Source organism: Schistocerca serialis, chromosome 3, assembly GCF_023864345.2.
Source record: "Schistocerca serialis cubense isolate TAMUIC-IGC-003099 chromosome 3, iqSchSeri2.2, whole genome shotgun sequence".
In the NCBI taxonomy this organism is placed as follows: domain Eukaryota; kingdom Metazoa; phylum Arthropoda; class Insecta; order Orthoptera; family Acrididae; genus Schistocerca; species Schistocerca serialis.
Window position 1 is genome coordinate 311,265,437 of NC_064640.1, and position 20,645 is coordinate 311,286,081.

Sequence of the window (20,645 nt, forward strand, 5' to 3'; positions counted from 1 at the left end):
ATACACCTTTTTCCAGTCACCTGGCATACTTTGTTCTAGTGATTGATGATCTATGGTGAGCTGTTCCTAGAAGAGGAGTTGGTTCTTCTGCATATTTGATATAAAATTTTGCCCTATCAGGACCAGTGGCCTTTTCACTATCAGTTCAGTTATTTCTATATTGGTCACTTTTTTTCATCTGTGTGATGGCAAAAGTAAGAAATGCATTGTCATCTTTTGTGAGGCAATTGCAGAAGACAGAATTTAGTATTTCAGGCTTCATTTTATCATCTTCCATTTGGATGGTGTCATGGTCAGTGGCCATTTAGACAGATGACTTCGTTTCAGCAATTGATATGTAGAAACTATGATCGTGCTGCTTTTGAATTCATTGAACGCTTCATACGTAGCTGTCTTACGCACTTTTCAATGTAGTTCAGCTGTTCTTAGCAGCAGAGATTTCGTTTGATTGTGCCATTCAGCTTTCTTTACTTTTGTAGTAACTTTCTAATATTGTTATCGAACTGTGGTGGGTTCTTCTCATCCCTCATCTTTTGTGACACAAACATATTGACCACAAGGCCTGCAGTATGTAGAAATTTGTCTGATTCCTTTTACATTTGTTGATTGTGATCAGTTCTCTCTGCATCTATGCACAGCGAGCACAGATCTTGACATTTTCTATTTTTAAATACAGATGTATATGTAGATATAGCATATTAAACTCGTAGAAAAAGTAGATTCAAAGCTTTTTTGTGTGATGGTTTCTGTCAGTCTTTGTTATGTTTTAAACACTTGCTGTTTCTCTTATGACTTTCCTTTGTTGTTAAGTGATGTTCGAATTTCAACATTCGTCATTGTATAAATTTATTTAATAAATGACTGGAACTGTGGCATACTCATGTCCCACTTTGCAAATCCGAAGAAAGTGTAAACTTAAAAAATATCAATATAACAGACATCATTAGATCAGTTGTGGTGGCTCACATGTGGATTGATATACAAATGCTCATGAGACCCATTATGTTCATTGTGTTGGAAGATTCAATTGTCGCTTCCTTTGGATATGCGAAGTGGTATGTGGTATGTCGAAGTTCACATAATTTTTAACACAAATTTAGTCTGTGCAATGGCACAAATTGATTGTGCTGAAGAATGACAGAAATGTTGAAATTGTGATTTGATTCAACAAATGAATACACCATAAGCGAAACGTGATGCCCTTCAGACAGTATGTACAGACTTGCTCCCATACTTTAGAAGTTAACAATATCAATTATTTAATCTGTGTATTGAGATGCTCTACTAAATACTGTGACTATCTCTTCAGTTGCTATTGAGTGTTCTCATCTTTGGAATAATATTTCAAATAACATGATGAAAACTGAGCAAGGTAGTGCAATGATTAACACACTGGACTCTCATTTGGGAGGATGATGGTTGAAATCCGCGTCTGGCCATCCTGATTAAGGTTTTCCTTGATTTCCCTAAATTGCTTCAGGCAAATGCCAGGATGGTTCCTTTGAAAAGACACTGCCAACTTCCTTCTCCATCCTTCCCTAATCTGATGGGACTGGTGACCTCGCTGTTTGGTCCCATCCCTCAAATCAGCTAACCAACCTAACAGGATGAAATTAAGTGACACATTCGATTTGCATACAAGAGGAGTTTTTCAATTCCGTGTCTCACCATTTTAATCCTCATAAGTTGTCTAGTGCAAATTATTGTTATTGAGAAGAAATGGTACTGGCCTAGCATGACATAACTGAGGTACTACTGTCTGCTTTAATGTTAGGTGCACCAGATAGCTCCTTGTACAACCTAACTAAATGGGAAATAGAAGTGATGTGTGCTTCTTTCATAACTCATCTACACTATTAAATGGTGTCAGATCTAGGATATTCTGAATGAAGAAAGTTTTGAATGAACGTATCTAAACCAAGTATGATAATTGGAAGTCCTGGTGAGAATGTAAGTAATGGAAGTAGTAAAAGCAACAACATATGAGATACCATGTGGCTGATTTGCACATTAATGAGATGGAAAATGTAGCTAAGGTTTTGGACTTTGTCCTTCAAAGCTAATAGAATACACAAAAACTATCATGGCTACACTGTTCTGGCCAACTACATCATATTGGCAGTGGAGCCTGAGTAGGTAAGGTGTTGTCAAGTGGTAAGAGCCAAGGAGAAAGGTGAGGTAAGGTGGAGGACATAGTGTGGGAGACAAACGTGGCTGACGGCTGGGAGAGTCAGACGGTATGTTAGCTGTTGGTTGGGAAGGGTAGCTGTTAGCTGGGAAGAGGAGGCAGCGAGTGGATAGTATAGAAATGTGGCAAAGATGAGCTCGTCCTGGTGCCAGTGGGGGAGCCATGTATGGATGATAATTATGTAGAGGAATGGTTTGGGAGGGGCAGATAGAACAGAGGAAGAAGGAGACTTCGAAGGTGTGTGTGTGTGTGTGTGTGTGTGTGTGTGTGTGTGTGTGTGTGTGTGTGTGTGTGTAGAACAAGTGAAGTGGGGAGTGTAGAGCAGGGGATGGAAGTGGGTGTGGGACAAGGACTAGCTGAAATTAAAGGCAGGAGTATTGTGGAATTGAAGGGTGTGTTATGAGGACAAATTCCATCTTTGCGGTTTGGAGAAACTGATGTTAGAGGGATTGAGGAAGAGGAGGAGGAGGTGGTATCCAAGTGACGGAGGTTGTGAAGCCACCACTGAAATCGTGGTTAACTCAGCAGTGTGTTCCCCAGCTAGATGGTCAATTTTGCTATTTGCCACAGTTGGCAGTGGCCATTCATTTGGATGAACTGCTATTTGGTAGTGTGCCTACATGAGAGTGTTTCGGTACATAGGCCAGGTCTTTGACCTGAGTTTTCCACAGAAGTGTGTCCTGTCTAGTAAGGGGTCATGTTTAAATGTGGCGTGTGGGCAAACCGGGATATTTTGTGGATTGGGTAAGTGATGTAATACCATTTTGTGAGAGGTGGGAAGGATTTTGGATGGGAAGTTGCCCATTTCTTGGCACGAAGGTAGTCGAAGCCCCAATAAAGTGTGTGTCGCTGTACATGTGTGCCCCTAATCCTATGATCATCCCTGTAAACTGGATGCAGAGGAGCATCTCCATCATTACCCAGCATCACCCCAGAGTGACATCACGTAACCATATACTTTTATGTGGATTCGACCACCACGAAGCTGTCCACTCAAATGAATGGCCGCCACTAAACTACGACTGAGAGCAAAATTGACCACACGGTGGCTGAACATGCTTCTGAGCTGGATGTGGCTAGTTCACAATTCGTGCTGCCTGGATCCCCTGCTCATTACCAGTATCCTTGAATTACATAGATGGGAATTGTGCTTATCACACATCCTTCAATCCCACAGTTGCCCTGGTCTCTCTTGCCAGTGACTACTGTCCCACCATCCCCGCCTCCACCTTTGTCTGTATGTCCCGCACTTCACACATTCTACACTCAAGCTCTCCTCTCCGGTCTCCCTTCTCCTATGTTCTATCTAGGAAGAGAAGGAAACACACTGCCATTTAAGAGATAAAATTATTAGGTCACAGAGTAACATCAACAAGAATACAGTGAAAGTAGATTACGCGTCTTGAACATATCTAACATCTGAGGGTCCAGATGCCCATGCATGCCCATATAAATATGCTGACCATGTTGAGTGTCACTGGTGTAGTGCTATGCATGCATGGCAGATCTGGTGATGGCGATCGGTGATTGGGCTGCCCCTAGCAGCTGCCTCGGGTAGCTCTGTATATGCCGTTTGAATGTCGGCACACGCTAAGCTTGCCATAATGGCCAGACTTATGTCCACTGTGGGCAGTAGGTGTAGTAACCAGCTTGTTATGACACTCCTCCTTCCTGATGGTCGGAAAGACCAGGTGTTCCTAGTCACAATACTGTGAATGAAGACACATCCATGCCATCCGTGGTGATGACAGGGACAGCAGCTAAAGGCTCGAGATGTTTCAAATCAGCCTGAACTGGCATGTACAGTCAAATATGGGATGAGGGCACCCCCACTGCCCATGAACACTGGGACAACGGGTAGACATTACCAGTGACAGAGCTTTCTCATTTTCAGTCCACAGTGAGGGATGGCAGCAGTTACAGCAGACTGGAGAGGAGAGACTCTGGTGACAGAGACCCAGCTTCTGTCCCTACTGATGGCGGTGTCTGCTCAGTGTAGTGAGGTGCGCCAGCACCAGCCACAGATAGTAAACCTGCCATCATTGTTTACAAAGACCAAACTGCCAGGGCAGGCAGGCATAACCGGAGTTGACAGAGAACAAGGCATCAGGCCAACAGCCCAAGGACGGGGCCCTGTGCTCTGCCTGGGATGCAACTGATCCCAGTGATGTGCCACAAGGCAATAATAGGCGTGAACCATGAAGATGTGGCCACTGCCCTGGCTGTAGATAATGGCTGGAATCCACTGTTGATACCCAAATGCCCTGGCCTGGCCCGGCCTATTGTAGGCACAAATGTCGACAAAATAGGTGCCTCTGAGGATGCCTGCCCAGCAGCAAGAGGTTGAGCAGTGTCTGCAACTGACAGCCATGCAGGAGCTCACTGGGCTCCTGGTCCCAGTTGACGTCATACTGAGAGCTTAAAAAAAGTGAGAGCGCCTCTTCAGCTAGGAAATCTACATACTTGCATATGTGCATCTTAAGCATTCAGGCAAGGTGTTCTGCCTTGCCATTTGATTGAAGATAGAAGGGAGGTACTGTGATGTGGCAAATGCCATTTTGTGTACAAAAGTCCTTGAAAGACTGTGCCATGAACAGAGGATCATTGTCTGAAGGCAAGCTTTTTGTGGAGAATATCTTCAACATGACCTTAACAGCTGCGTTTGTGATTGTCAACTTAAAAAATGAGAAAAAGCATCCCTTACCAATAACCAGGAAGTGATTAAAAAGTGCCCAGTGAAATCAGTGTGCACCCTTTCCTGCATTGGGGCCAGTCATGGTGGATAAACAGTGCATGGTGCCACCTGCTGACTCATACACTTCCGACAGGCTGGATGAGGTAGTCCACCTTCCGATCAATGCCTGGCCAAAACATGTAGTGGAGTGTCTATTGCTGTGTGTGTGTGTGTGTGTGTGTGTGTGTGAGAGAGAGAGAGAGAGAGAGAGAGAGAGAGAGAGAGAGAGAGAGACCCCAGTGACGCTGGTATAAGAAGTGTAGAACCTCCCACCACAGAGCCACTGGAACCACGGTGTGGGGAGTAAACCCTTCCATTAACAGGAGAATAACACCATCCAAGAGGCAGAGGTGATGGCACAACACACACAAATTTTGAAGCGGTTCAGATGCCCAGCCTGGTGGATGGTTAGGCCACCCATGTTGTATCATGGGTATGACGGTATGACTGTCGGAGCACTGATCTGTCACCACAGCAGAGACAATACAGGAACTGGTGATTGGGAAGCCATCCACCTAGTGCCTCACCTCTGTCTCCAGTTGGAAACAAAGCAGTTCTTCCTAGTCGAATGAGGGGTTTGGCCCATGGAGAGCTGGGACAGAGCACCAGTGTTCGCATATTGCAGTGTAGGATGAAAATGGATCTCATAATTGTATTGGTACAAGTACAGAGCCCAATGTGGAAAACAATAAGTGGCTTTGTCCAGTAAGGGTGCTGTCAGACTAAACAGGCGAACCAAGTATTTATGGTCGGCAATTAAATGAATTTTTTTTTAAGGCATTGACAATATCAAGCACTTCTTCATTCACCTGAGAATAATGTTTCTAAGTTGAGTATTTTTGACACAGAGCTGTTTGGAGTCATCTGAATGACGAAAGGCCACAGCCACTCTGTGGCCAGGACCAGATGCTTGCCTGATTGAAATGTTGCAAACATGGTGCAGAGCGAAGACTGTCATTAAGCTGCACAACAGCATGCTCACAGGCTGCAGACCAAACAAAAGTAGCACTTTCCCGAAGCAGCAGATGCAAAGGGTGGGCAGTAGCAGCTGCTGCGGGAATAAGCTTGTCATAATATGCAATTTTGCCAAAGAATTTCTGAAATTCTCATAAATTAGAGGGATGGGGGCAAAACCTTAATATCGGCTGCATGTTGTTTCATCAGGTACATGTCCTACCAGTCAATTTCATGACCAAAATAAAAAATGGAAGGTAGGGAAAAGTGAGACTTACTGAGATTAAATTTGAGGCTCTTGGCTTGTAGAACAGTAAACAGAGAGAGGAAGTTGTGCTCTGAGGAAGCACGTATCGTGACGATATCATCAAGATAATTAACGCAGTGAGGGACAGCCATTGTAACCTGTTCTAAAAAAAGGTTAAGAGATGGCAGGCTCACTAGCATTTGATACTGATAAGAGGCTGAAAGGTGTATTAACAACAAGCATCTGTTTTGATGCCTTGTCCAATGGAATCAGAAGGTAGGCTTGGGCCAAGTTTATTCTCGAAAAGAATTGATCCCTAGACAACTTTGTGAGCAACTCCTCCAGGTGAGGCAGGGAGTAAGTGTCTATAACTACCTGTGCATTAATAGTGACCTAGAAGTCGCCACAGAGCCAAAGCTGATGGAGCGGCTTCTTTATGATCAGTAATCTTTTTTAGGAAATCAGTCCAATTACTCAAAGTGACATTAAGCAGTCCAGCTCCTTCTTAACTTAGATGCATAAAGCTAGTGACAGTGGCTGCACACAGAAAAAGCAAAACTTAACTCTGGGGCAAACAGATCCAAAAACTCGGAACAAAAGGAATCCAATTCATGATAAGGCACTTGATTTGACACCAGATGCACTGCATCTGGAGTAGAAAAGCCAAAAGCAGCAAAGACATCTAGATCAAAGAAATTTTTAGTACTCGCATTGTTAACCACTAAGTATGTAATGGGACGGAAAGCTGACTTGTAAACTGTGTTGACCATGAATTGGAATCTGCTGTTTATGCTAGCTTACCGACCAACTCTTGTGCATACCAATGGTTGGGGACCCTTGCCAGGTGTACTACTGTGAATTGAGGAGAGAGGCAGTGGCCCCTGTGTCGACTTGTAGGCTTTATGGCTTATCTGTCACCCATACTTCAATGAAAAGTTTGGTCTGGCCTGCTTACAGCCATGAACAGAACAGTGAACATAACAATGAAACAGTATGAATATAGACGCCCATTGATTTTGGCAATGACTCCTTGGGGTGGGGGAAGAAGAGGAGGATAGACGGTAGAGATGGACATACCACTGCTATATGACATCTTTTTTTACATTTGTGGCAAGAGGCCCACCACTTGTCAACAATGATGTCATCACTCCAAACCTCTAATTGGCAGCCCACCATGCAGGAAACCTTGAACAACTGTTTGGTATTCAAAACAAATTCTAACATAGGGCTCTCAGACTGAAGGGCCCATCAACACACCTTGTTATCTGGAGCCGAACAAATAATTGCCTCTATGACTATGGTGTGCACATAAGACTCCTGAGTCTTATCCGTGATGAACCGACACTTAAGACTGCGGCCGTGGAGCTTGGACACCCAAGCTCAATACAGTTGCTGCAGCTGTTTGTGACATTCATAGAATTCAATGGTGCAGCTGCTACATGCATATACTTGCAGTGATAGGAGGAGAGCAAACTACAGATATTGTCATAAGAAAGCAATGCTGGTTCTTGCAGAGGAGCTAACTGCCACAGTAAGTGATAAATATGAGGGGGTATCCATGACAAGAAGAGAGTCTTATAAACCTTCATATCAACCACCTAGAATGTCACAAAATGTTGGCAAAGCTGCTTTTTGTCAGTGTTCCAGTCTTCCATGGATTCATCACGGGAAATGGGGGGCTGGATGGGGGGTGGGTGGGGGGGGGGGGTGGGGGAGGAGGATGGCCACGTGTGAAAAATCCAGCAGCTGAGCCTGGATCAACATAGTCAACAACCATTACAACACAGCCATGTGTGCCTGCTGGTGTTGCACAAGTGACTGGAGTAGAATCTCCATGGAAGAGCCGAACATCGGCAAAACCACAAAACCCATAAAACATGAAAATTTGACCCTTGATGTTGCTACTTGTGCTCTAACTAGGAACTCAAGGAAACACATGGCTGTAAAAAAGATAAAATTTATTGGGTCATGGAGAGACATCAACAAGAATACAATTAAAGTAGTTTACATGTCTCGAAAACATTTAACAACTGAGGGTCCGGAGGCCCTTGCAAGTCCATATAGAGATGCTGTCCTCATCAGATATCACTGGTGTAGTGCTGCTTGCACGCAGCAAATCTGGTGATGACAGTCGGTGACCATGCTGCCCCTGGTGGCGGCCTCAGGTAGTTGTGGGAACATCATTTGAATATTAGCACACACTGTGCTTGCTGTAGTACCCTGACTTAAGACCACTGTGGGCTGTAGGTGTAGTAACTGGTGGGTTACTACACTTGCTCAACCTTCCAATCCACTGCTGTGTGTCATTGTGGGCCACACACAACTCTCTGCCAGCTTCCAGCTACCCTACTGTCCTATGCTCCCTCCCTCTGCCTGGCTCTTTTGATCCCTCTTCCACTTCATCGGAACAACTTCTTGACCCCACTCAAGTTGGTGTGCATATACAATGTAGTCTTTTTTTGTGCTTGATACCTGTGGAGGGCAGCACTGAAAGCATAGGTAGGTTTCAGGCTTCTTTTTTTTTGTACCTGTTGACTGCCCAGTCTCACATTGGCATATTGTGTTTTGTTACTTATGCTCTTTCCATTATGCAACTAAAACAAAGGTAGTTTCAGGGTCCAGACAAACCACCACTAAAATTGTTAAGGTCCTACTGAGGGTTTTCTTTTGTCTAGTAGCACTTCTGAAAGACCCAGAGCTGCTTTTAATGACCTTGACATCATTGCAACATTATACTAACTTCCTCTTCTTCCTCAGTGCCTTGCCCACAAATCGCCCTTTGTCACCACCTATTTTTTTTAAGGTGGCAGTAGGTCCTGCAGATTGCTGCTGGTGTCATTACATGACAGGCAGAATGACAGAAAACTTCTTCAGCCTTGTGTTTGATGTGAGAAATTCTGTTTACATAAATGTAGGATCTTTGACTATTTAGGGAGTTTGCAACTACAATAACACATGTGTAAAGACCACAATAATATTGGAGCTATTTGAAAGGTATTAAGGTGGATATTTTGTTGTCAAAATAATCAGTAGCAGAAGTTAAATCTTTGTGTTGTTGAATGTGGAGTATGTAACCATCAGCAAGTAGCAGCTGTAAAATCTGTTGTGTATTTGTGTTTCTGGAACACTGTATTCCAGTTTCATTTGAAATTGTGAATGACTTGTGAACTATGGTATTCCACAGTAAAAAAGATAACAAGAATTAAAAGTAGAAAACGTAACACAAACATAGAGAGTGGTTGTTGTTACCTTAAAAAAATGTGTGGATACCAATTTATATATCATGTATAAGAAATCGGGCACGAAATGGACAGAAGAAAGGAAAAGACAATTTGGGAGAAGCTGGAGCACTGTAAAAATAGGAAACAAAGAAAGAAGACAGATTGAAGTTACATCAATATGAAGATAAAATTTTGCATAAGTTATTGTTTATTTGTAGGCCGTGAATAGTGAGTATAAATGTCCCAGTATATTTAACACATTCTCACAAGATTCTTTTGTTGTTTTTAGGTGAATGTAACCCTGAAAAAGTATGGCTCAAAGCTGGAACACCAAGGAATAAAAATAGAATTCATTGGTCAGATTGAACTCTATTATGACAGAGGCAATCATCATGAGTTCACATCTCTAGTCAAAGAACTAGCTCGTCCTGGTGAACTTATGCAAAATATGTCCTATGCTTTTGAGTTCCTTAACGTTGAAAAGCCTTTCGAGTCGTACACTGGTTCAAATGTACGACTTCGGTAAGATGATTTTAAGTTATTGCTTGTATTTATTTTCAAAAGAGTTAATGAAACGTCTCAAAATTTCGTGATGTAATGCGATCATAAAGTAATAAGATTTTCTACTAAGTGGACAGAATCATGAATACCTTCTATACAAGCTAATAATGTCAATTTTTTATTTGTTTGTACTTTAGTTTTTTGATGTCATGGGGCTAAATTCAGATTTTTTCCCATAGTTCACTGACATAATGTTAATATCACTTCTGTTACAGGTATTTTTTGAGAGTTACTATTGTGAGAAGGCTTTCAGACATAATTAAGGAAATGGATATTGTTGTTCACACCTTATCTTGCTACCCAGAAATGAACAACAGCATAAAAATGGAAGTTGGCATAGAAGACTGCTTACATATAGAATTTGAGTACAATAAATCAAAGTAAGTAATGTATGAAGGTGTATTTGAGAACTTTGTATCCTCGCATTGCTCATGTATATAAAACATGAGTTGAGAGACAGCTAAAATAATGTGACGTCTTAGGGTAAAATAATGCTTCTGAAAAAAACAACTAACATTTTGTCTGTTTTTTACCTAATTAAAACAGCATAATTTACAAAGGTTCAAATAATATTTTGTGGCTCTTTTAATAAGCCTGTGTGACAAATTACGATAACTTCACATTATGTCAACGAAGTCTGTCTATTTGACACCCTTATTACAATAGTATGTTTTACCATGTAGGGTCATCTTTTATTTCCAGGTAGATAAGTTAGTTGGACAGCAACAAAGGAGAGAGAAAGCAAAGTGAATGAGACAGTGGACTGTGAAGGTTAAAAATGACATGGAAGGAGTTCTGATCAACTTAAAGCATCAAATATAAGAACCCATGGCACAGAATTGTGCTTTGGAACATAGAACAGAGTATAAGAAACATAAAGATGAGAAGTATAGAACTTGGAAGAATGACAAACAAGAGAGATGGGATATTTTGAATAAAAAAAAGGGAAGATGGGAAATTTAAATAGAATAAGACCATCTCAGTCAGAAACAGTAGTGATACATATGGCATTATATTTCAACTAGCTAGAAATTTATTGCATACCAAAACAATCTGCTCGTTCCTACCGCTGTTTTAGGAGTTTTGTTAATGCATCCATTCTTTCAGAATTGCCTTTCAGGCATAATGTAGAGCAACTTGCTGAAGTGATGACTAGCTGTGTAGATGAAACATTCACTGATGCACAATCTAACCGGTATTACAACAGTTGGCCTATAATTACTCACAGTGCATATCATTTTGGCCCCTGAGACAAAAATGAAGCTGTTTTGCGAACATTACTTGCCAATGGCACAGGCTGATGATAAATGATTTACTATTCAAACAAATAAGACAGCTGGTGAGGTCAGACACCATAAAATAATAACCTAATTGGTAAGATACTGTTTTTAAATAAGAGTTTTAACTGTCAACAACATTGATTGAATTCATTAGAGACTATGCAGTAGCTCTGCTGGACAAGTGTTTCGAGGAGAATGAAGAGGCAGTGTCAGTTGTGCCCATATTGAAGGAACTTCCTGTGGTCACTTGAATGGTATTCAGGAAACTACACAAAAAATAATTGATTGTTCTAGATTTGTACCTTTCTTTTCCAGAATAGCAGTCTAACCCTTCTTCATTTGTACCACTTTACTCGGTAATAAATCCGTTGGTAGTAGAGGGCATGTATGGTATCACAGAACCAGTTTGTTGAGCCAAAATGTAGGTGAAGACATTTTCAGATGTTTCTCCATTCTGTGTGAAAGGGTCTCAAGAGGCTTGATGGGATTTTTGAAACACTGAGAAGGTATTTGGTGACTAAGTTCACTGCAAAGTTCCAAAATCATTCACTAGTGTTGAGTGAGCTAAAAATTTGGGATAATTTTGATAATTGCAGAACTACACAAAACACCTGAGTTACAGGAAAGGTGTTGTTACTTAAGCAAAACATGGAAATGCTGAAGAGATGCCGGCCGAAGTGGCCGTGCGGTTAAAGGCACTGCAGTCTGGACCCGCAAGACCGCTACGGTCGCAGGTTCGAATCCTGCCTCGGGCGTGGATGTTTGTGATGTCCTTAGGTTAGTTAGGTTTAACTAGTTCTAAGTTCTAGGGGACTAATGACCTCAGCAGTTGAGTCCCATAGTGCTCAGAGCCATTTTTTGCTGAAGAGATTTATACATTTGGCTCACACACATGGTGTTTATAAATGCAAAACTTCACCCACACCATTATGACAAAATTTAGATCAAAGGCTGTTGAGACACATAGGGTGGGATGGCAACTGTTGAATGGAAATTAATCTCTCACATTTTGCACTAACCGCTGAGTTTTTGATGCTTCTCTGCACCTTAGTGCTGAATTGACAATGTTTGTTAAACGAATGGTGTATAATGTACCTGCCAGGGCTCCCACAGGTATGAGTGTGGTGCACATAGGGCCCAAAGCTATTGCAGCCTTTCTTCTCTCTTGGGCTGCATACCCTTCCCAATATCCACCCCTTCCCATCCTAGCTCTCCTCCCACTCCTCCTGCCCCCCCCCCCCCCCCACCCCTTTCCCGTTGTGCACCCATCTGGTTGAGATGCCTGACAACACAGGGATCACACTTCTGGTACCAGAGCTGTCACCACCTGATGTTTGCCTAGGTGTGATTGCTCATATTTTTGGGGCATCAGAACTCTTGCCAACTACTGCCATGCCAGGCAGCCTTTGCTGCAGCTGGGTGGCACCCACCGGGTGAGCCCCTGATTGGAGTGGGTCGTACCAGTACCAGGGTGGATGCTCAGCCCGTGAAGTGTGCTAAGCTCCATACTTGTGGGTGCTCTTCCATGGCCGTGTCTTCAGACGGGAATGGTTCTCTCTCTGCTCCTACTTTTGCTTTCATGGCCTTCACCTCTGTGCCCACTCCCTGGGAGGACGCCCAGGCCTGCCAGCTTGGAGCAAAACCCTTTCCCCGGTAACATGGTTTGTGCCAGGACAGACGGGGAGACTTTTGCCACTACCAAACCATTCTTTTTAGTGAACATATCAAAGATAAATTTGGTGAAGTGGGCTCACTTACTAAGATGCGATCTGGTTCCCTACTGATTAAAACCTCTTCTGCTGGTCATTTGGGTTCCCTTTGTGTTTGCAAGTGCTTAGGAGACATCCCAGTGAGCATTACTCCTCACCACAGCTTAAATATGACCCTGGCCATTGTTTTCCACAGGGACTACTTCCTTCAGTCTGATGGGAAACTCGGGATTAGCCTGAAACAGTGTGGTGTTCGTTTTGTCCAGTGAGTCCAGAGAGGTCCTAAGGACAATCATGTTGATACTGGTGCTTTCATCCTGGCTTTTGTGGGGGGGGGAGTCAAAATTATTTTTTACTGTAGTGATGTGAAGCCCCTATATTCCACATCCCGTGCGCTGTTTCCGGTGTCTCTTCGATCACATCTCCGTGATGTGAGGCAAATCCTATTTGTGAGGACTGTGGCCACTCTCATCACGTGGGGAGTCATTGCACCCCATCGCCCAAGTACGTGAACTGCTCAGGCCCACATTCTCCTCACTCGCTGGACTGCCCAATCTATATAAAGGAAAGGAAGATTCAGGAATTCAATATTCTCAACTGTCTATCCTGCTCTGAGGCTGACAGAAACTCGACCATCTCCACCCTGTAACTTTAACGGTTTCCTCTGCTTCTGTCGTCTCTTTCCCACTTCCTTTTTACCTCTGTCCTGTACCCCTTCCTTTTCCTCCTCCCTGGTGGTGGCCACACTCCCTCTCCTCACGGAACCACTCCTTCTCCACAGCTGGAGAAGAAACCTTCTCCTCTGACACCTGCCAGGAATGTGACTCCCTTCCCTATAGGATTACTCCTCCCCGGTGTCTCCAGAACAAGAAGCCTGTTACTTTGAGTCTGACATGGGACACATGCTCTGTGAGGCTCAATGCTGCTCATTCTCTTTTGGGTCCTGATATTACTGTGACTTGCTCTCTTCCCGACTACACCTCCTCTCGTCCTGAGGAGGAGGAGGAGGAGGAGGAGGAGGAGGAGGAGATGCATAACCATAAGTCTTGGGATGAGGGTCCCCCCCCCCCCCCTCCCCCCCCAAAGTCATGGATGTCACTCCATCCTTACCAGTGACGGACATGGACTTGGCACAGTGACCAATTCTGGCCCATTCAGTGTCCATCTGGTATCTTCTACTACTCACTCCCAGTGGAACTGTAATGTTAACAATTGTCACATTCCAGAATTGCGGTCCCTTCTTTCTCTACACTCTGTAGCTTGTGTTGTATTGCAGGAATATTGTTTTGTGGGTGCTCATTTGCTGACTCTTCGTGGTTTCCAAGCCTACTGTTGGAACCAAATCAGCCCTTTGCGAGCCTCCAGTGGTGTCTGTACCTTGGTCCACTCAGAAACTGTCAGTTCCTCTTCATATTGCACTGGAAGTGGTGGCCGTTTGGATCACTTTGTGGTAACAATACGTAATCCTTATCTTCCCCCACTCAAGCCTCCTATGCTTCCTGCTATTCTTGCACTCTGTAGGCAACTCCTGGCCCCCCTCCCCTTTCCTTCACCTTGGGATTTTAATGACCATAACACTCTGTTGGATGGGACTGCGGCCACTGACCAGTGAAAAATTTTTGGAGACCTGCTGGCAGGGCTTGATCTCTGCCTCCTCAACACTGGAGCCATGACACAATTTAGTGTGGTGCACAATACTATCTCAGTCATTGATCTTTCCATCTGTAGCCCTGGATTCCTCCCTGCAGTTCATTAGGGAGTTCATGACAATTTGTGTGACATTTTCCAATTATCTTTCCTTCAGCAACGCTCACCTTGATGCCCTCCCAGTTGGCCTTTTTTAATATGAGTTGGGATTGCTTTTCCTTGGCTGCCATCCCAACCACTCCACGACATGACAGCATTGATGAGTCTGAAGAGACTTTGACCGATGCTATCCTTTCAGCATCTGCCTTGGTGAATCTGTCTTCCCCAGGTTCAACCTGATGGAAGACTGTCCATTGGTGGATGCCTAAAATTGCTGTGCCTAGTAAAGGCTACCCTCGTGCCATCAATCGAGCGGGGTGGCGCAGTGGTTAGACACTGGACTCGCATTCGGGAGGACGACGGTTCAATCCCGCGTCCGGCCATCCTGATTTAGGTTTTCCGTGATTTCCCTAAATCACTCCAGGCAAATGCCGGGGTGGTTCCTCTGAAAGGGCACGGCCGACTTCCTTCCCAATCCGATGAGACCGATGACCACGCTGTCTGGTCTCCTTCGCCCAAACCAACCAACCTCGTGCCATCCAACATTATAAACAGCATCCATCTCTTGACCATCTCATGGCCTTCAAACAGGTTTGTGCCCGGGCCTGTTATCTTTTTTTCTTAAATGCCAGAAATGGATTTTTTGGGAACAATATGGCACTTGCCACAGGGACACATACTCCCTCTTCGCAGGGTTGTGTAAAGATCATGTGCATTTCTGGCTGCTGTCCTACAGGTATCCCAGAAATTTCCCTGAATGAGATTATCCTCACCAGCCCAGGCCTCAGCATAAGCCCACTATTCACCCACGTTCCATCTTCTCAAACACCATCTAAAATGACTCCTTCTATCTTTCGTTCCCCGCTGCCTGGAGCCTTATAATGCCCCATTTAGCGAGTAGAAATATGCCAGTGTCCTTGCTCTCTGCTGCAGCATGACTCCTGGACCAGACCAGGTACACAATCAAATGCTTCAGCATTTATTGGTGGCTAGCCATCGTCATATACTTGTCCTTTTTAACTGTCTCTGGAGCAAGGGGGAATTCCCTTCCCGGTTATGAGAAAGTGTCATTGTTCCAGTTCTGAAATTGTTTAAATCACCTCTTCAGATGGACAGCTATCATCCGATTAGTTTAACCAATATCCTGTGCAAATTACTTGAATGTATAGTGAGTCAAAGGCTGTATTCTATCCTAGAATCCTAGGAATGCAGCCCAGGGTGATTTTTTCCAAAGCCGTTTGACTGCGTGTAATTTAGTCCATCTGGAGTCTGCTCTTTGAACGGATTTTGCCTGGCATCAACACCTTGTTGCAGTCTTTTTCGATCTGCATAAAGCTTACAGTACTACATGGCACCACCACATCCTAACCACCTTACATGAGTGGGACATCTTTGATACAGTCCCAATTTTTATCTGGAACTTTCTTTCATATCACACTTCTCAGTTATAGATTGGTGCTCCCAGAGCGCCTCCCATCTACAGAAGAATGGGGTCCTGCAGGATTCTGTTTTGACGGTCCCTATCTTTTTAGTGGCTATCAATAGTCTGGTGGTAGTTGAGGGTTCTTTGTCGTCCCCCCCTCCCCCCCCCCCTCCTCCTCCTCCTCCTCCTCCTCCTCCTCCTCCTCCTCCTCCTCCTCCTCTCCTCTGTATGCTGATCATTTTTGCATTTATTTTTGTTCGACCACAATAGGAGTTGCTGAATGCAGACTGCAGGGAGCAATACATCGAGTGCAACCTTGGGCTCTCACTCATGGTTTCAATTTTTTGGCTGTGAAGACCTGCATAATGCAATTCTGTCATTGCCATACAGTCCATTCCCATGCCCGATTGATATGGTTTTCCCATCTTGCGTCAGTTAAAGTGGAAATGTTGGTCGCACCTCTGTGCTCTTCGATGCCTCAGCGACACCAACTGGGGGCACGAATGACTACTCTGATGCAGCTCTACAGTCCAGTCCCATCTAGATTGTGGGAGTCTTGCATGTGGTTCACTATGACCTTTGACATTACAGATGGTGGACCTAATATAGCATTGTGGGGTACAACCGGCACCTTTTGGACTAGCCCCGTGTTCAGCTTCCTAGTGGAGGCAGGGGTTCCACCCTTTCAGATTGTGTTTCAACAATAATTGATCACGTATGCATTGTGCGTTCGCTGCTCTCCAGAGCACCCAAATTACTGTCTCTGCTTTCTAGATATGGAGATCCACCTCCCACAAAGGCAGCCCAGGTCTTGGGTTACTATTGCTGTCCACATATGGTCCCTTTTTTTCTGAACTCCAGCTTTCCCCTCTACTAACACTTCTCAGGGCCAGCTCACATACACCTCTGTGGTGCATCCCCTATCCACAGCCCTGTCTTGACCTATCACAAGGTCTAAAAGACTCGGCTCATCCTGAAGCCCTCTGCAGCCAGTTCTTCTCTGTTCTTGGCATGTTTCAGGATCCAGAAGTAGTCTATACTGATGGCTCAATGGGTGCCAGTCATGCTGGCTTTGCTTGCATTCGTGCAGGCTGTAATGAACTCTGCTCCTTGCCGGTTGGCTGCAGTGTTTTCACTGCAGAGTTAGTAGCCATCTTTCGTGCTCTTGAGCATAACCTTTCCTGCACCGGTGAGCCCTGCCTCACCTGTAGCAACTCTTTGAGTAGTTTTCAAGCTCTTGACCTGTGTTGCCCTCACCATCCCTTGTTCCTGGCTATCCAAGATTCCCTTTTTGCCCTCAAACAATGTGGACCTTGGTAGTCTTTGTCTGGACCTCGGCTCATGTAGAGATCCTGAGGAATGAACTCACTGACAAGCTGGCCAAATTGGCTACCAGTAAGCCTCCTCGTGAGATTGCTATTCTGGAATTGGGCTTTGAGCTGGTATTATGCCATCAAGTTCTAAGGATTTCGAATACAGAACAGCATTTTCTGACAACATCAAAGCAGTGCCAGCAGCAGTGCATGTTATGTTCATGGCATGTCTGAGACAGTAATCCGGCACATTGAAACCTAAATACCTCCTCCATAAATGGGTGTAGCTCCTTTAGATGTATGATGTTGTGGCATTTTGTTTATAGTTGGGAGATGTGTCGTTTTTGGCCATATACCAATGTTGTCTAGGATATGTCCAAGTATTTGACTTGGAGTTGAAAAAAAATGCGAATTGAAGAGGCTGCACTAAAGCATGACTTCTTGCTAGATGTGAAAAAAGAGGTTTAAAATGTTCCATGTGGTCTTTGCTTGTGCCCCCTGTAATGCACAACTGAACATATGATGAGTAATCTGTTGTAAGAAACAATGAAAAATTGTTCAGGCACATGAATTCTTGTGGAAGCTGCAGATATTTGTATATGCCAAGAATTGTATTGACAACTACTTATTGTTTGGCATCATTTACTGGCAGTTCTATATACTCATCTGGTGACTTATCTTTTCTGCCTATAAACTTAATAAACACCCCTTCAAGCTGCAGAACTTAGTACGTACCAGTTTAGCATAGCTGTGCACAGTTGAAGTAACACTGCTTGGCAAGGACACGAGTTTCTGTGACCGGCAGTTTATTGACTCATGAGGACATTTATTGGCTCAAAAGAAAAATTAATTCACTGACATGGCATTATTCTGTCAAAAATGCTTATTCTGCTTCTGATGCAATAATGTAAATACTTTCAATTCTGCCTGTGGTAGAAAGAATGCATAATAAAAGTTTTGTTGTGAACTAAAAAATTTTAGGACAGTCATTTAATGTTTTGGCCTATCATCCCTTGCTGGGCAGAATTCTGAAAAGGAAGGCATTTAGTGAAAAGGCATGGTGGTTGTCCTGGAATGAGATTCAGGAGCAGCAGCGTACAGTTACCCTCTTTGTCCATGTTCATAGAGCTGAATGCCAGGTTGGCTTCTTTGAAAAGGACACACTCGGTTTCCTTCCTGATCTGTTTGTCATCTAAGCTTGTGCTCCATTTCTAATGACATTATCATCAACAGCACACTACACTGTAGTCTTCCTTTTATTTATTCTTTCTTTCTTTGAAAATGCATGTGGCCCTGGTGATATGGTTGGTGTGTTGATGTTCCACTATGATAGCAGTGGCAGTTATTTCTGCTAGTGGAGCACTAGTGACTGAAATATCATTATTGCTGCTTTTGCTGTTCTGCCATTTCCTGAAGTGTCTGCTGCTGCTGCTGCTGCTGCTGCTGCTGCTGCTACACCTGCAGCAGTTGTGGGGTGATATAATCCATGTTTTCGGATTTACGTATTATATTACATGAATCCATAACAGAATTTACAACTATTTTTTTTATTGTACAATCACTGGCAATATTCAGAATAAGAGTTACTTTGACTACTTTGCCCATGGATTGGGAGACCAAGAAAACAGCAAAGCATTATGACTGCCAGACAGTGACCCAATACCCTGTTTAAGAGCACTAATAATTGTGACAAACTACCTTTTCTACTGTAGTTGCAGTGAGTTATGAACAAAAATGGGCCATACTGAGAGGGGCAGTGGCAGTAATTGGGGTGTTACCTATTCCTGATGACAGGTTAATGCTTGTGGACCTACAGATGTCATAACTTTTGTAAAATTTCTGAAGATGTGTGAACTGAAACAATTTTCATGAAATTTCTGAAGACCTTTGAACTGAAACAGAAAGGCTACACTACACAAAGCTGCCTACACTCAACTTCCATATAGCATTAGGCCTGTGTACAGTGAGGTGGGCAAGTAATTACTGCCAATTTGGACACACATGTTAAATAAACGTCTGACACAGCAGTTTAAGTATCATAAGTAATGTAAATAATTTCATCGTCTTCAGTCCAAAGAGTGATTTGTTTCAGATTGCAGCACAAGTCTGTCCTATGCTAGTCTCATCTCTGAATACCCACTGCACCTATGTCCGTTTGAACCTGTTGATTGTATTCATGCCGAGGTCTCCTCCATCTACAATTTTTACCCCTCACACTCTCCTCTGCTACCTCATTGACTATTCCTTGATGTCACAGAATGTGTCCTATCATCCGATCCCTTCCTTTAGTTAAGTTATGTCGTAAATTTATTTTTTGCCCAGTTTGGTTCTGTACCCCACCTCATTAGTTATTCTATCTACTCATATTTTTTTCAGCACTCTTCTGTGGCACCACATTTCAAAAGCTTTTATTTTATCTTGTGTGAATTGCTTATCATCCACATTTCACTTTCATACAAAGGGACACTCGAGACAAATGCCTTCCTAAAAGGCATCTAATCTCCAAATCTATATTCTTTGTTAACACACACTTTGTTTTCAGAAATGGTTTTTCTTGCTATTGTGAGTCTACGTTTTAATTTTATATTCCCTCTCCTTTGGCCATAAACTTTTTATTTTGCTACCTGTATAGTAAAACTCTTCCACTTCTTTTACTGTTTCACTTCCTAATCTAATTCCCTCAGCATCACCTGATTTCATTCGGTTGCATTCAGTTACCCTTGTTTTACTTTTATGTTGTTCATCTTATAATCTTTATTCTGCTGTCATTGATTTTATCTGATCTTCGTGGTGATAATCAGATCTAGCAGAGAATAGATTAAAATTTTCTCCTCCATGTCCTCCACTTGTAGCCATTCGCCATGCTGAATGCATTCAGCCTATTCTGAAGAACATAAGCCGTCAATTGGTTAATGCAAATATTAGTATGTCGGTAGTTTTAAAACATGTCTCATTGTGCAACATACCCTGTGATTTGTGCCCATAGAAGTTGTGTTGTGTTGAAAATGTAGTAGTGGCAGAACTGTGTGTACTTGTACATTTGCAATACAGTTGATTTCATAACATTTTATGTTTAACTTGAGAATTTCTGTGAGAGTCAGAGAATCGACAGCATGATATTGGCTCTCTTTGCGTTCATTGTCGGGTGTCTCATCACCAACTACTCCTGAAGGATAATGCTCGTTTTCCATGACAACTTCATTTGAGACGATATGAAATACACAGTTTCATCAACCATATTTTTGATGACTCAAGATTAATTGTAATTG

The 20,645-nt window shown here is 43.2% G+C and overlaps 1 protein-coding gene across 1 annotated transcript in view; it reads left to right on the forward strand.

The window, feature by feature from the left end:
* The window catches only part of LOC126470114 (vacuolar protein sorting-associated protein 26B-like), a 71,737-nt gene that overhangs the window by 24,655 nt on the left and 26,437 nt on the right, over nt 1-20,645 (forward strand). The window contains exons 3-4 of the mRNA XM_050097719.1: nt 9,634-9,866; nt 10,121-10,285. Of these exons, the coding sequence (XP_049953676.1) occupies nt 9,634-9,866; nt 10,121-10,285 (398 nt within the window). The remainder of the gene's footprint in view (nt 1-9,633; nt 9,867-10,120; nt 10,286-20,645) is intronic.